The 16,655-nt window shown below is 48.0% G+C and overlaps 1 protein-coding gene and 1 long non-coding RNA gene across 2 annotated transcripts; one reads left to right on the forward strand and one right to left on the reverse strand.

Annotated features, from left to right (window-relative positions):
- Positions 1–43: 43 nt before the first annotated feature.
- On the forward strand, positions 44–9,667 carry PSMD13 (proteasome 26S subunit, non-ATPase 13). Its single transcript, XM_005445060.4, has 13 exons — positions 44–229; positions 792–870; positions 1,775–1,809; positions 1,888–1,943; positions 2,318–2,361; positions 2,625–2,711; positions 3,589–3,760; positions 4,248–4,327; positions 4,412–4,537; positions 5,227–5,289; positions 6,247–6,327; positions 7,982–8,098; positions 8,838–9,667. Exons 1-13 carry the CDS (start codon positions 135–137, stop codon positions 8,931–8,933), a joined length of 1,131 nt encoding a protein of 376 aa, XP_005445117.1. The 5' UTR covers positions 44–134; the 3' UTR covers positions 8,934–9,667.
- LOC114017500 (uncharacterized) lies at positions 9,008–16,134 on the reverse strand. The gene is made up of 2 exons (XR_003562583.2): positions 13,000–16,134; positions 9,008–11,815 (listed from the first exon to the last, which is right to left on the reverse strand). It is a non-coding gene; the product is annotated as an uncharacterized LOC114017500 (long non-coding RNA).
- Positions 16,135–16,655: the final 521 nt, after the last annotated feature.

Here is a 16,655-nt window from a genome sequence, read left to right on the forward strand (position 1 = left end):
GCGGGGCCTTACGGTACCCAGCGTGCCCCGCGCGGCGCCGGAAGTGAGTGTGCATTTCCGGTGGCCGCGAGCGCGGGGGCGGCCGGGTGTCGGCGTCGCTGGCTGCTCTCCCCTCCGTCCCTCCGGCCGCCGCCATGAAGGACGTACCGGGTTTCCTGCAGCAGAGCCAGAGCTCGGGGCCGGGGCAGGCCGCTGTCTGGCACCGTCTGGAGGAGCTCTACAACAAGAAGTGAGCTGGGGGAGGGAGGCCGCGGCTGTGGTAACACCGGTCCCGGAGAGCGGGCCGCTGCCCTCGGGGACCGGCACGACTCCCGCTCGCCTCTGCTGGGTGTTCTGGGGCGTTGCTGGGGGGCTGTGCCCCGCCGGGCGCCTGCCCGGGGCCCAGCGTGTGCCGGCTTGGCTGTTACGCGGAGAGCGGGGCTTAGCGGCCCTCGCCCGGTGCTGAGCCTACGATACAAGCGCTGGGATGATGAGCCCTCCCCGGGTAGGAGCAGGCTCCTCCCTGTGTCCTTTTGATAACTTAGTAAGCGTTTAAGCAGCACGAATGTAGTGGTAGAAAATCAGGGAGTTGACTTTCACGTTATTTTTCTTGGGGTTACTTTATGTTATGCCCTGAGGGGTGGGGCGTGAGTGTCTCACCGGTTTCGTTTCTCACTTGTCTCCGTCGTTAGTCACAGCAGCCGTGGAGACAGGTGGGCCTAACGGATTTGAGTGTGAAATACAGCATGTGGCAGGAGCTGAGGCGCTGGTATAAAGTGGGAACTCGCTGACAGACCTTATTGTTTTTTAAGACTCTGGCACCAGCTGACTCTGCAAGTTTTGGACTTTGTTCAGGACCCTTGCTTTGCCCAAGGAGATGGACTTATCAAGGTGAAGTATTTGATTGTTCCCAAGAGGTTTATCTTGCTGTGGTGAAGTTGAGTGATGGTGTTTTTGTGCTAGTGAAAAATAAGCTGCCTGTGACTTGTCTCTGGAGAATTATTAAACTAGATGAATTCAGCTTTCTGGGGCTTATGCACTAGATGTGAGTGTGCAGGATTTGATTGGCATGTGAAAATTCTGCTAAAATTAAATGTGTCGATTTTAGAAGCTGCAAAAGGATATTTTCATTAACTTAAGTTTTTTGGGGGAGAGGGTACAGGTACAAAAAGTTCCCTTCTGTAACAAGAGGTTTGCAACTGCAAGCATAGGATGGATTGTCAGGTGTTCACAAAGGCTTCAAAATATTCAGTAGGTTACTTCATCCAGTGGGAGCTTCTTCTAGGTATGAAGATAAGGGTGTACTCAGTCCAGAGTCGCATATTGTCTGTCTGCTACAAGTAATAATGAGCTTTCATGCTCCTTTGAGGTTTTAGGTTAAAAGTCACCTTCCTAGGAGACAGTTATTTCCATGGTAAAGAGCCATGGGTTTCTAGAGACAGCCTCTTTTCTGAAGGCATGCAAAGAGAAATTTGAAAGCTTTGTGTCTGTGCTTGCTGTACAGTCATAACTGAAGACACACACCAGCCCAACCCATAGCAGCGAGGCACTGTATGTATTAGTACCTGCTAGCTTGGAATCACTCCTTGCAGTTGGATAGAATTACTTGAATAGCAGAGCTAAAATTATCTAAAAAGAGCAATCTTTGGCTCCTGGATTCTGTATGGTGTAAAAACTTCTGTGTTGGATGCCCACTACTTTGCTGGAAAATGAATTGGAATGTAGTGAAAAGTGAGTGTCATAGCTGAAACAAAATACCTGTTTGCCCTGACTGTCAATATCTTTGTGCCCACAGCTTTATGAGAACTTCATCAGTGAGTTTGAACACAGGTGGGTTTGTTTGCCTGCAAGTTTTTAGGTCACCTACTGTTGACTGAGACTGTTCTGACAGTGAGCTTTTTGTTCTAGGGTGAACCCCTTGTCCCTGGTAGAGATCATTCTTCATGTAGTCAGACAGATGACAGGTAAGTGTCCTTACCTGTTACTTAAAGTATTTTTAGCAACCGATGTGCATGCAATTTGACTAGTTAATAGTAACAGCTAATTCTTCAATGTTAAGCTATTGCCTTCCTGCTGTATTGAAAAGGAAAAGCGCTAAGTCAAAAAGCATAAATGAATGCTGCTATCCAGAGTAGCCAGTCTACTGCTTTGCTAGGGAAATGGCTGGCGATCAGAAAGCCAGGCCTACAGACAGCAGAACCTTTTGAAAGTTGAGCGGTGTACTACAGAAAAAGTATATTCCAGTCTTCATGAATCCAGTAAAAGGAGATATTTCTTCTGTATATTCCACAGGAATTCCTGATGTTGCTGCTTTTTTTTCCTTTTCTCTCTACTTCAGATCCCACCGTGGCCCTTACTTTTCTGGAGAAGACTCGAGAAAAGGTATTTTTGAAATTGCTTTTTCTGGTAGTCTGCCTACAGGAATAGTTTTGCATTTGAGCGTATATGGTATAGCTGAAGAGGCAGATACGTGTATGTTGAAACCTGTGCTGGAAAATACCTACTCCTTTTCTCAGTGAACAGCTCTGTATTTTAATGCAGGAAGATGGTAACAAATGAAATGCAACCAACGCAATCTAGGTTTCAAGAGCCTACCTGGCTGCAAGGGTAACACTCTCTAAAGATGTATCTTTGTGTAACTGCAGGTAAAAAGCAGCGATGAAGCAGTCATTCTGTGTAAAACAGCCATTGGGGCACTCAAGCTGAACATTGGAGACCTGCAGGTCACCAAGGTGAGGTGATGACTCGAGTAGTTCAAGCATTCAGGTATTTTGGAGCACTGTGACACGCTTCAGCCGTAGCCACAGCATGGATGTGCCTGTGTCTGTGCCTCAGTTCTAAATGAGAATTTGATAAATTTGCAGTTCCTGGGATTTCCAGGAAGACCTGGAGTTCTGCTTTACGGTTTGTAGGCCATAACAGTGCACGGGTAGTACTTATGAACAAATCTTTGATGTTTCAGTAAGATTCTGATGCATGTAGCCTTTCAGGTGCTGTTGCTTATTGGTGGCCTGCAGCTGCTCACTGCAGCTGTTGGTGTGCACAGCTTGAAAGAGAGGGGGGAGAAAAATAAAAATCTTTATATATTCCAGTTTGCAGCTTAGAGGGTCTCACGAACTCAACAGTATATATGCTACTTGTTGGTGAACTGCTAGCGATGACTGAATTAGTGTATCATTTCCTGTGCTAAGCATGTTGGGTTTTTTCATCTGTTGGCTCTTTTTAGAGCTGTCTCTCAAACCTAAGATGAGGGTTTTTTTCATGCAGTGCAGCTTTATATCCCTTATACCCATCAAACTTTGTACTTGCTCTAAGTATATATAAAGCGTGTGTGTGTATATAAATACAGTTGAGCTGCAGGGTTGTCTTTTTGAGGTTTGGGTTTTTTTTTCCTAACCTAACTACTATGTAAATGGAGAATGCCGTTGCTTTATTTTTAATGCTGTGGTCTCTGCTTTACTACCGGGTGGGTGTTAATTCTGGACCACACAGGAATGCTGTAGCTGTTGCAGTAAGGCTGCTTCACAGTGGTGAACTAGAAGGCCAGGAACACAGAGGTGTATGAGGTGTTTCTTCATCTGTAACAAGCAGGTTTTTGCCCTCCTCTAGGAGACCATTGAGGAGGTTGAGGAGATGCTGAACAATCTCCCTGGGGTGACTTCAGTTCACAGCCGCTTCTATGATCTCTCCAGCAAGTATTATCAGACAATTGGGAACCATGCCTCTTACTATAAGGATGCTCTGCGGTTTCTGGGATGCATTGATGTTAAAGATCTGCCAGGTAACTTCTCCTTTGCCAAGCACAGAAATTCCCAGTTTTCATTCTCTGATTTATCACTTCAATCTAAATACACGTGCTGGCAGGGAACAGGTTTTCTCAGTGTTATTTTGAATCTGCTGTAGTTGGGCCAGGATCTAGCTGGAAAGAGGAGGAACCCACAAGAATGGCTGAGTAGGATTCTGTTCCTAAGCTATGTTGGGGTGATGGGAGAGGGGAAGTGCCCCCACCAGAAGAGATAGTTTGTTCTAGTTCCCCAAAATCTTCACTAGAGATTGAAAAAGTAGCCCTTTTTTTCTTTTTTGCTGCTGCTGTGGTTACTGCAGGCTTCTGAATTTCAGGCTTGGGAGAGGATGAGAAGTGGGGCTGGGAGTCATCTAACACAGGTACAGAGAGGAGAGTGCAGGAAGGATTAATGGGGCTTAGGCTGCTGTTTCATTCAAACTATTTTTGTTGGTTTAGTGTTGTGTTTGTTTTTTTTTTTTTCCAGTATCAGAGCAGCAGGAGAGAGCCTTTACCCTGGGACTGGCAGGGCTCTTGGGAGAAGGTGTTTATAACTTTGGGGAGCTGGTAAGTTGGAGCTTTGTTGCTTCAGCTGTTGAGTATCAGGAATTTATTTTACCTTATTAACACTATCCTGCCCGGTTTCTGCAGCTGATGCACCCAGTTCTGGAGTCCCTGAGAAACACTGATCGGCAGTGGCTGATTGACACGCTTTATGCCTTCAACAGTGGTAATGTAGAGACGTTTCAGGCTTTGAAGTCAGCATGGGGTCAGCAGGTGGGTGAATGAGTTGCTGTATTGCTTAAGGCCTAAGCTCAGTATTTAGGGAGGACACTTAGATTCTGAACACATTTACCTTAAGAATTCCTGACTCTGGTGCACTGGTATAATTTTAATCATAGCATAGTAATGTTTCTTTCATTTTGATACATATCATTAGTTCTCTAATCTTTCCTCTGTGTCTGGTTGATTGAAAGAAGCGAAGAGAAATCTTTTGTGATCCAAAGCAAACAAAAACATCATGCAGTGCTGCACACAGGAGGATAATTCTGATTTAATTTCCGTAATGCCATTCACTCCCAGTATTAAACTGCTTCCAATGTAAAATAGTGGCTTTCCCTTGTGTTCTGGGAAGTCTGAGGAAAACAGTGCTGTTGGATATTAACTACACTGGCTGTACCAGAAACGATCAGCACAGCAGTGATTTACAGGTGGGCTTGTATGTCTGCTTGGGCAAGGCTGTGCCCTTTGATAAAAGGTTGCCTACTTTGTGCAGTTCTTAACACTTGTGTTATGGAACCATTATCAGGCAGTGGGTGGCTTGTAGTGGCCTCCTACCTTTTAAATGAAGGTAGTGGGTCCCCATGTGACTTACTCATGTGTGTAACATGCTGTTTTCCCCTGGGTGTGTATGTGTTGGGGTGGGGGAAGTAACAATGAACTTGTTCTATTTTATCCTCTTACAGCCAGATCTGGCTGCAAATGAAGCACTTCTGCTGCAAAAGATTCAACTGCTATGTCTTATGGAGGTGAGCTGAGAACTGTGATGTGTTAAATATGGGAAATGAAGCGGGACTGCTCCAACTACCTTTTGGTGGGGGTAGCAGTGTTGAATATTCTGTTCTCTCGATGCATTCATTCAGAAACTCGTGGGTATAAATACCTGACTGCAAATTTTGCCTCTAGGTGGTGCCAGAAGGCAGTACCGCTTGGGGGGGGGAAAAAAAAAAGCACTTTGTAAGGGCTTGTCTGTAGTTTCAAGAATGTGCTCTTTCAGGCAGGATATTGGAGCTGCGGAAGGAAAGAGCAGGCTTTGCATCTTGAGGATGGTATCTGAAATGATAACTCTTAAAGTATGTTCTAGTTTAACAAATCAAAAAATTTAACACTTAAAATCTTAGTTTCCTAAGGGCTGAAAATCCTTTCCCTGATAGGTAACCTTAAAGGTGTAAACAGTTTCTTTCCTGTCACTTGAAGGCTTTGGCTCTGTTGTTACTAAATAATACTGCTGTATAAACCTCCATGGCCTTGGATCTTTTTTAAAAACTTAAATACTGAGTTGCCTGAGGTGTAATATGTTTATACACACCCATATACCAATATGTGTGTATGTTACTGTGTATATATATTCCATTTCTAGTGTTTTATTGTGAATGAGTTTTACCACCTGTAAGTACTGCATTGTCTCAGGGATGTGGTATGTACAGAGATGTTCTAACACAGACGTATCTGCTTTATTTGGAGATTAATGTTGTTGCCTAGGAAATTTGTGGCTTGGAGCAGTGAGGTATGTGTGCAGGAAGGAGCAGTACTCTTCCTTTCTGCTGACATAAATACTTCAAAAAAAATGCATTTTTATTGAATAGGAGAAATGCAGTTGCTACTGCAGGTGGAGAGTTCAGCAGGGCAGTATGAGGGAGGTTGTGCACACTGTTGGAAAAGACTAAAATCATGTGGGATTTTTTGTTTTGTTTACTTGAACTCAGATGACTTTTACCCGACCGGCCAATCACAGGCAGCTCACTTTTGAGGAGATTGCTAAGAGTGCCAAAGTCACCGTGAATGAGGTGAGTTCAGCTTTAGACAAACTTATTAATGTCTAACTTCTGAAGCTCTGAAAGTGTCTGGATAGACCTACTCCCGTAGGTGAATTCTTAAGTAGAAATGTTCTCCCCTCTTCTTGTGCATTTGAAGAACCCCTTTCTTTTTTAAGAAGGAATTTACTGCTTGGTGCTCCTGTTTCTTGGTAAATACCTTTTTGAAGATTTTTAGTCATAGTCTTTAAGTTGGAAGAGAGCTCTATAGGTCATCTGTTCCCACCTGCTCCTGAAAGCAGGTGTTTGGATTAGGTTATGTAGGGCCCTGCCAAGCCTGTCTTGAATATTTTGTCAGTAAGAGGGAAATGTCACTAATATTTAATTTTTCTCATGGTGAAGAATTTTCTTCTGTTATCCAGATGTAGTCCCTGCTGAAGCAAATCCTGCCTGTGGTCTCTTGTCCTTTCACTGTGCATCCTTATGAAAATAGTATCTCTTACTTTCTGTGTTACGGCCTTTAGGTACTAAAGACTGTGATTGAGGTATTTCCCAAGCTACCTCTTGTCTAGGCTCAACAAATTAGATTTCTTCATAATGTCAAGTTCTTGGCCTCCTAACCATGGTGGCCCATTGTTAGACTCTCTCCAGTTTTGCAGTGTCCCCCTTAAACTGGAAGGGAGTGAAGCAAAGCTGGACACAGTGCTGCAGGTGTGCTCCCACGAGTGCCGAGTGGAATAATTGCATCCCTTGATCCACTGGCTGTGTTCTCGCTGATGCAGACCAGGACACGGTTCCCCTTTGCTGCTATAGGGGAGCACCCCTGGCTCTTGCACAGTTTCCTGTGCCTGCCAGACTATCCATCACAGTATGCTTTGCCGAGGATATTCAGGGTATGCTGCAGCCAGTCAGTGCTGGGGCTTGGGATCGTTTGATCTCAGGTGTCAGACTCCATGTTTATCTTCACTGTACTTCATGGGATTCATGTTAGTGCAATCTCTTGAGGTCTGTCTTCATGGTAGCTCTAATTTCCAGTACATCTACATCTCCTTGCCGGTTTGGTATCATCCGTGAAATTGTCATCAGGCTAGCTTAAACACAACTAAATAGTGTCAGTCTCAATATCGGTCCCCAAGGAGTGCTAGTCATGACCAGCTGCCTGTTGAAGCCTCTAACCACTCTTGTTTGAGGTTGGTAGTTCAGCAGGTTTTCCCCTCCTCTTGTGGCTTGTCCATTCCATAGTTTACCAGCCTGTCAGCAAGGATGTGGTAGAAGGTTTTGTTGAGCACTCTGCTAAGAGAAAGGTACAGGACACCTACAGCATTCTTCTCGACCACTGAACAAGTTATTTAAACTAAAAAGGCAATCCGATTGGTCATGCAGATCTTACCCATGGTAAATCCATGTTGGCCTTTTCCAATTACCTTGCTCTTCCTGGGATTTCAGAGAAAAGAAAAAACCTGCTCTTAGGGAGAAGAAATCTCTCCTGTATATTTAGATGTCAAGTCTCAAGGCAGTATTATAACCTAGAAGGGGATGGGTGTGAGACAGGCTGCAGTTGCTTTTGATTTTGCTGTGTGCAGTAAACAGTCTTCCAAAAGCAGGTGCCGTCTAAAGGTTTTGTTTATCTCGGGGGAAACTGGGTGATTCTCAATTGTTTCCTTGAATTATTTTTTTTAATTTTCAGGTGGAACTGCTGGTGATGAAGGCGCTCTCGGTAGGCTTGGTGAAGGGCAGTATCGATGAAGTCGATAAGAGGGTGCACATGACATGGGTACAACCGCGCGTGTTGGATTTGCAACAGGTAATGACCATCTTCAATGTTAAGGCAGTGCTAACTTGTTTTGTCGTGTGAGGTGACCTGGAAATTAAAATCAGAACTGTCAAGGGTCGCTGTCTGGGAATGACTTTCCTTGGTGGTACTTGAAGATGCTCAAGGAGCGAGGAAGTATATCAACTTTTCCTCGTTCCTTTTTACATTGTTGCCTTCAGCTTTTACCTTGTGTATACACACCTTGGGCGCATTTTGTATCTGCATTTTGCAGTAAGTAGTTAAAAACCTGTCAGGAGATGGAACAGGATATTGGTGACGCTTCTCTTCTGAAAGCTGCTCAAATGCTATGGCTGTGTTCTCCAGAAGGATGCAGACATCTGTGTGGCTGCCTCAAGCCTGAATGCATGAAGCAAAATCTTGGAGTTTCTGGGTTGTAGGCAGCATGCTTGTCTTGAGAAGTTCAGGGTGATAAAGGTGCTGAGCTTCTCAAGTTCATCCTCCTAATGTTTTAGGAGACTGTATAGGGTGCCTTTCACCTTTAAAAAAACAGATTTGGTACATGGAACACTAGCTGCAAATAATTCCTTTAGTGCATTTCAATTTAACTTTCAACATTGCTATTTTGATGGTAAAAGATGTGAAGTAGCGTCTTTTCTAGATGTATGGGTTTTTGAGAAGTTGTTAGGGATCTCAAGGGTTTGTCCTTAAATGTGAATATTGGTATTTCTGGTGGTTGGTGCATTAAAGTGATTGTGGACTTGCCTTGCAGATCAAAGGAATGAAAGACCGCCTGGAGTTCTGGTGCACAGATGTGAGAAGCATGGAGATGTTGGTGGAGCACCAAGCTCACGACATCCTGACATAGAGGACCTTGCACTACCCCTGGGAGAGTAACTTCTACTGCTACTGACGCTAGCAGCACTCAGACCACTGACTCTGTACTGAATTATATTGAAGGGGGGTGGGTGGGCAGAGGGGAGAGCAGCTTTTTGACGCTTGTTTGGAGGAGTAAGTGGCCTTTTGCTGTGTAACCCTTTGGTGCTTGGAGTCAAGATTTCCCTATGCGCTATCATTGGTGGCACTGACCATGAGAGCTCCCATCCCGCTCGTGAAAGGAGGACAGAGGCTCCGCGGTGGCTGGCTGATCAGTCTTGCTATCAGGCTGTTGGGGGAGGATGTGATGCTTGTTGCATGTTGCAGGAGCGGAGGCTCTTTGCCGGGTACAGGGGTAGCAGAAGTTCCTTTATGAGAACGTGCTAGAGAGGTGCCTGACGGTCAGTGTACGTGGTGTTACTTGGTGGCGTTGGCCTTAGGAAGGCGCGACCTTCCCTGGTAACCTCTCTCCCCCTGCCCCTGCAGCAGCCCGAAGGCAGCATTACTGAAATCATCTTTCTCCTTTTGCCCTCTTTCTCCACAACCCCTCCTCCTCATCTGCAGTAGAGGGAGTGTTTACTCCATCAAAGGGTTTTTTCCAGGATTACCGTTTAGTGGATGTGTTTTTATATACTTTTGGGGTGGTTGTCTTTTATGAACACTTTGTGCTAAAGTGAGTTGCAGCAGTATTGCTGGAATAAACTTCTCTGCCTTCCCTTTTCTGTAGTTTGTCGTCTTCGTAACGTGCAGTTGAGCCTCTGATCCATTTAAAAATATGCTTCCTTTTAGATTTCATGTTACAAAACTCTGTCCAAGAACAACACAGGTTTAAACAGTCTGTTAATCACCAGTGGGATTGGTATGTAGTTTACTTAGCATGTAGTACCTTGGTACGTACTTTGTCAAGTTCCTTTCTTTTGTGGGAAACTGTTGTCCTGATGCCTTTTCTCAAGCTGAATAATCATTACTGCCTGAAAAGGCCTAAAGAAGGCCTGAGACAACAAGTTCTTGTTCTGCTCTTGCCTCTTAACAACTGCTACTTCAAAAGCTTTCTGTAATGTAATTGTTTTGCCCTACTGCGATGCCTTTATAGGGATGGAAGATAATTGCACACATCAAGAATTTGAAACAAAGGCAGATCTGAACTGGGGGCTGCCTCCAAGTATCCGTTTGGATGTGTAATACTCCTGATTATAAGGCAGTAATGGCAAACTACACTAAGGGTTATAACAGTAACTTTAAATTGAATGAATACCTGGTTGAATTACTCAGAATGTAAGTAGATCTTTAAATGCTGCTGCTGGTGTCTCTGTGCTTCAAGAAGCATGGTTTATCGGTGTATCCATTCTTGCTTCACGCTGCCAGTTTGGTTACTGCTGTGATTCCGGAGCTCTGGTTATCAGTTGGATTCTCTGGTATCGCGCTGACAAACTGTACCACTGGAATTTTTACATTTTGCTGTCTTGACTCTGAGGGTTTAATGTCGGCAATGGAAAAAAGCAGGCACGTGGCTGATGCCAGGCTGCTGTGCAGATATGAGGATGTCGCAGGCAAGGGAGACTTCAGGTTTATAAAATGAATAAACACCCCAATTGTCAGATCCTGTGCCTGGTCACCCTCCACCCTTCTGCCTCTAATGAATTCTGGCCTAAACTCCTTCATGTTTTGGATTTGTCCAGGTCTGAATGCCTGCCTCTTCCCTGTCCAGCCCATCAGTTCGGTCACTTTGCTCTGCCCTTGCAGGTTCAGCTGCTGAAGCGTGCAGAGCCGCGCTGTGTTCTGTGGGTGCAGTTTGACTTTCCCTAGTTCATGCTTCATTTCGCCTTCCAAAGCTCGTTCCTGATGTCACTTTTACTGACTTCGAAGAGCACGTGGAGGAGACAAGTGTTGAGATCAGAAAAATGTTCCCTTTGTTTTGTGGCTAAGGACAGGAAAAAGGCTTTAAAAGTACAATCTCCTTAGCAGTGTCGTGTCACTACATGTTAGGAGTAAATAAAATGCCAGCTGTGTGGCAAAGCTTGTGTGTTGTAGGGCTGCTGTTGCTTTAGATGAGCGTCAAAACCCCTGAAATGTTGCTGTTGAAATGGTACGTGTGCTCTCCTGAGACTACTTTGACAGCTCTTGTACTGTGGGGAGCACTTGCTTGTATGTAAATTTTTGAGCAGGTCACTGAAGTGAGTGTGAAGATCTGCAGTCTAAGTGCATTACAACAGTTTCAGAGGTTTTTTCCAAGATACCTGGAAGTAGTATTTGCTACCCAAACCTTCCTGTGTGGCACAGAGTGCTGGCTGGCTGCTTCCCTAACAGAAATAATTTGGGAAATTGGGTGTGTGTTTCTTGGAGGCAGGGAGGCTCTTCACACAGGAGGAAAAGATGCGTGTGTAGCACCCAGGCTGCAGACAGTTTTAAATGTCACTTACAGCCTTTGAGTATTTTCTTGCTAGGAATTTAACTTGGTTTTGCTTCCTTGCTAGTGCTGTGAGTGGTTCCTTGGTATCTGCCCTGTGCTTCACTGCAATGAACGAGCTAAAAGCTCCAGTGGGAAATACACGTCCAGGCTGGAGCCTGCTGCAGACTCGCAAAGGAACAGTGTGCCACCCAACAGAGCAGGATTACAGGCCCATTCCCCAGTGAACAAGCTCACGGCTGAAGCAAAACCAACAGGCCATTATGCTGAGTGTTAATGTGAATTTTAATGAACAAACTCAAAGGCTTCCTTGCCGGTGAAGATCTCTTCTGTGGTCTTTACAGGGTGCGGGTTCTTCTTGCCACTTCTTACTCTGGTCTGCTCTTGTAGTGTTGGATGTGTGCCAGGATCCAGGCTGTTGGCAACAGGAAGCACGCAGACATCACAGAAAGCGCGATGGTTTGTTCCTGCCGGCGGGAGAAGAAACAGAGAACTAGTGGGATGGCTACGCGACAGCCACGTCCTACGTGGGGTTCCTGGGGTTCTGCGCACTGGTGCGGTCGGTCTAGTGCAACGGATCGAGTGGGCTTGTCTGTGCTCCTTGCTCTGTCCAGCTGTGCTCAGATGGACACACCTGGGGGCTGTGGGAGGGAGATGGGGGTGCGCACAGCAGCTTCCACCAACGGCTGGTTGCTCTCTAGATTTGTTTCCACCACTTCATGTTTCTCTGTCATGATACTCACTGAAAAATCAGAGCAACGTGTGACCTTCTGTCAGCAGTGAGGCTGGCGCTCGCTTGCAGTGTTTCCAAGAGCAGCTGTGCCTGACTTTCAGATGACTTTGAGGACTGAATGGCAACCAGCAGCAGCCTCTTCTATTTCTGGTGCAGCAGGGCAGCACTTAACCCCTTGCACTGTTGCCTGTCTTTCTGTTTTTGGCTAGAAAAAGAGTCTCGGGGCTCACGATGCACTCTGTTGCAGACCTCGGAAAGGCAGCAGGGGGTAGGCTGCACAAGCGAGGGGTGGAGGCAAAACCCAGCCAGGATTTCTGATAAAAAGCTGCTTTTTCCAAGCTCATTTCACCCAGTGCAGGAGGGTCTCCACAGCTGGAGCGGCTCCTGTTTTGGTGGGGACCTTCCCCAGAGGGAGGAATGGTGGAGGGACCTACACCCTCTGGCTCTGCGATGACAGCAGACCCTGTCCTTGCCCACTGGACTTCTGCTTCAGGGTGAGACCCCCGTGAAAGGGGGAATGGGACCCTGGTCTGTCCCTGGGCTGGCCGGTTGTCTAGAAGGGACTGTCACTGCCACCTCTGTGAGGTCCTTTGGCTCCCATGGCTTAGCCTCCGTGGGGGGCACCCTGGGCTGCTACCCAAAACCCCAAAGGTCAAAAAGGGGGCTGAAAGGATAAAATAGAAGCAAGATCCTGAAGAGGGGAGCAGAGCCCCAACACCCTGTGGGGGTGCAGTCGAGCTTGCACTGCTTGGGGGGCACCTTCCCACCTTTTTCTCTCCCCCCCTCCCCTTTTGCTTTCTCTCCCAACAAAAAGAATTTGGCTATAATTCCATGGGGTGGGTGTCGTGCCCCTCCAGCCACGTTGTGTCCTGAGAGCAGGTGGCTCCCCCCCTTTCCAGCCCCCCACAAACTACTCACAGCAGCTGAGACTGGGTGTTCGGGTGGCTTGGAGGTGATCTGCACCTGGGGGGCCCGTGGGATCCGCAGCGCGCTGGCCAGCAGCCGGGAGCCCCGCTGGAAGCCCCACATGGCGACGGCAGGGTGAGCGTGCCACTCACTGCGGCCAGCTGCAGCTGCCCAGCATGTCACGGCTGCCACCGCCCGCCCTCAGCACGGGACCTGCTGCTCACCCAAGGGAATGGTGGCGGAAAACCCTTAAACAGCAAGATTGTCCCAAATCACTCACTAAATGTTTTTTTTTCCTTTCCTTAAGCGTTGGGGTTTTTTTCCTCCTAGCAGCACCCAGCTCCCTGTGCCTCCCAGGTCAAACCTCATGTCCTTGGTCAACAAGGTGGGTCCTCTCTGCGAGCAGACCTCTCCTGTTCCCCAGCTTTTTAAAATTTACAACTTTAAAACTTAATGTACTTTTGGGGTTTTTTAAGCTGTTGCAGACGTGATGCCTGATCTTCTCAGTCTGATTGTAGTGAACTGGACCTTGCTCATCCTGTCTGTGGCAATGGCTTCTCCATCTTCTGTTGCGGCTCAGTGTTTGAGTCTGCTCAAAACCGTGTATGCATGGGCTCCTCCGTGTGTGGTGTCTGTCCAACAAGCCCGTCGGCCACGGGCTGTCTAAGGTGCTGTCAGGTCTGTTGCTGGTGTTTGATCAAGTTGGGCTGGAGTTTGCAAAAGCAGCTCCCAACTTGCCCCGACCTGAGAGCAGAAGTGGCTGAAAGCTTTCAGCTTGGCTGTTGTTCCTCCGGTGTTTGGGTGCTTGTCAGCAGGAGAAATTGTGCTCTTGCAACTTCAACACGTGCCTGCTTTGCTGAATAACCCAGCTGTGTCCTTTTCTTGCCTAAAATCCGCTCTGTAGGAAGTTTGCCAGGATTTGTATGGACCCATTCAGAGTTCTCCTTCCTGGGGCTGGGAATGCCACCTTGCTCTCCCTGACTCTCCTTGCAGCTCCTGGGGCTTCTTCGTGATTGCAGCAGGCTCTTCTGTGGGGTGAAACTGGGTCTTGTCTTCAGGAGGTCAGAGCTCTTCCCAGAACATCTGTCTCGGGAAGGTGCAGGCTTTTACCTTAAAAACAGCACGATGGGCTACAGGGGCCGTGGCTGGTCAAGCATACATTTGTTGATGAAAGATGACGCTGAAATTTAAAAGCGGCAACTGAATCCTCTTACCTTATATCTGCTGCTTTCAGCTGGCTTTCCAAAGGATTTCTCTTTCATTCCCTGCCCATCAGAGCCTCTTCCCGACCAGCTGACAGTCAGTAGTCTCTCTGTGCAGCAGACACAAAGCTGGGAGGTGGCGGAGTCTGACAGTGAAGATATTTTGAGCAGTTTCGCAAAACATCTGCCCTGTGAGACAAAGGAAAGGAGTAAGTGACCTCCAGGAAGCCCCCCTAGGTGACATCTCACACTCATCGACTTCTCCCTTAGCGTTAGTTGATTTTCTCGAGCAAACCCATGTTGGGTTGTGCCTCTGCATGCTGCTTGTTGTGACAGAAATATGTGACGGCTCCGCTCTCCTTGTCAGAAAGCAGTATCCAGCCGCCCCCCTCTGGGTCTCGAGCTCCATTTCGCCAGCCTAAACCCGATGGATGACCCGTCTGCTCAGGGGACTCGTCAAACCAGGGCCACGATGCCGCACGCAGCGTGGCCACCCCAGCCTGCCGCTTTGCTGGCACCAAAGCAGGCGTCCCGAGTTCCCCCTTGCTGCTGACGCCCCCTGCCCCGTGTTCAGCATTTTAGGGTGTGAAGGAGAGGGCAGTGTTCCTGTGCCTGGGGCCCTTCCTGAGAACCTCCCTAGGAACCTTTTGCTCCCTAAACTCCCCATCTGTGGCAGATGCTTGCGATGAGGAGTGGTGCTGGGATTAAGGGGGTGACAGCAAGAGTGGCCACACTGGTGCTGGGCAACTGTGACGGGTTCTGCTGTTTTTGATGAACAGTAGGAGAATAATCCTGTTGTTGGGAAGTAAAGCCTTGCAAATTTTGTTCTAACAGGAGCCAAGTGAAAGGACCAATTAAAGTCCTTGAGAAACTGGAGAAACAGCTGGTGGTAAAGGACAGATGTAGTTAATGGATTTCCCCTGAAATTACCAGGGAAACTTGTCTGTGCCCTGACTTACGCAGAGAAAATCGTCCTGTGCAGATGAATAAAAAGAAAAAAGCCTCGAGAAACCCTCCGTTCTTGTCACAGCGCGATGGGCTACTTTGAAAAAGCTACATCAGGGTTCGAGGAGGTTTTGGTTTGCTGTGAGAAAGGCCTTTTCTGAAAAGGAGTATTTCAGTATTCCCGTCATGGAGCAAAGGAAGCCAAGTGAGTGTCTGCGGGGTCGGCGGGGGGAGTGCCGGCTGCTGGGGGCTCTTGCGCCCAGAGCCTTCCCCAGGGGGTCTCCGCGCTGGCAGGCTGTGTGTACCTGCCCCTGCCGCAGGCTCACCATGCCTGGACCAGCCAACGGTCGTGAATATTAAAGACTAAATTAAACTTGCTGTGGTAAGGTATGGGTTTAAATCCTCGAATATGAAAGGAGCAGAGCTGGGAGCAAATGTTAATGGTTGGGCTCTGCCCTTCGCTGCCCATCGGGATTGCTGCAAGGCACCTCTATCTGCAGCGACAGGGCTGCTCCAGCCAGGCTCTGCTCTGCGGGGAGCATCTGCCTCCTCGGCTGCTCGCCCGGGAGCTGGTGAGCAGAAGACCAGGAGCAGCTGGCACAGGAGAGCTCTTTGACCCTTTTCACCCCTTGTTTTGGTAGGGAAGGCGTACAGCAGCTCTTTCTTAACCAGCCACCCTTGCTGCTGCTTCTCCTTTTCCTCAGCTTCTTCCCTGCGTGTTTTCTGGTAGGAACACTGTTCCCAGACACATTACGCGTGCTCATGGAAAACCCGCCCTTTGCTCCTGTTCCGCACGGCTGGACCCAGAGGTAGGACAAACAACACTGCCTTTGGCTGTGCCCTCTGTCTGTTCCCTACAAGCTCATGCCATTGTTTCCAGCGCGGTCTCTGGTTCAGGTTCCTCCTGACTGACTGCTGTCCCCGCTCTCTCTGGGGCTGGCAGTGGTGGGCTTGAGGCTGAATCTGGAGGGGCTCGTCCTGCCTCGCTCAGGAGCAAGCGGTGAGGAGCCTTCACCTTCCCCAGGCAGCAGCCAGCAGGGAGCCGTGGTGCCGTTCACTGCTGCTGGACCAAGGAAACACATTTTTGCTTCCTTAATGCTGATGGCAGCTTTGCTCGAGTCAGACACTGGCTTTTCTGCGGATTTGCAGAGAACAGATGTATAATATCTATCCTGTAAAGGTTGGATTGTTCAATAAGATAATCCCCCTCTCAGGGTGCCAGCAGTGGGTTGGTCAGAGACGCAGCATCTGGCTGCAGTGCTCAGTGTCCCCCTGCCCGTGGGGACAGCACCGCAGGTCTCCCTGCTGAGGGACGTTTGTCTCTGCAAGGACCAAAGCTGCTGCATGGGGTGGGATGGAGAAACTGCTGCTGTGATGCCCCTCTGACACGTCATGGATACAGGCAGCGCTTGATGGGGCTGAGAAGGGAACCTCGAGGATTCTCCTGCTGCAGGAGCGTGGAGGCTGAGCACGAGCTGGGGCTGCCCCACATGCGGGCTGAGCTCAGGGGTGGCCCATGGC

This window comes from Falco cherrug, chromosome 10, assembly GCF_023634085.1.
Source record: "Falco cherrug isolate bFalChe1 chromosome 10, bFalChe1.pri, whole genome shotgun sequence".
NCBI lineage: Eukaryota > Metazoa > Chordata > Aves > Falconiformes > Falconidae > Falco > Falco cherrug.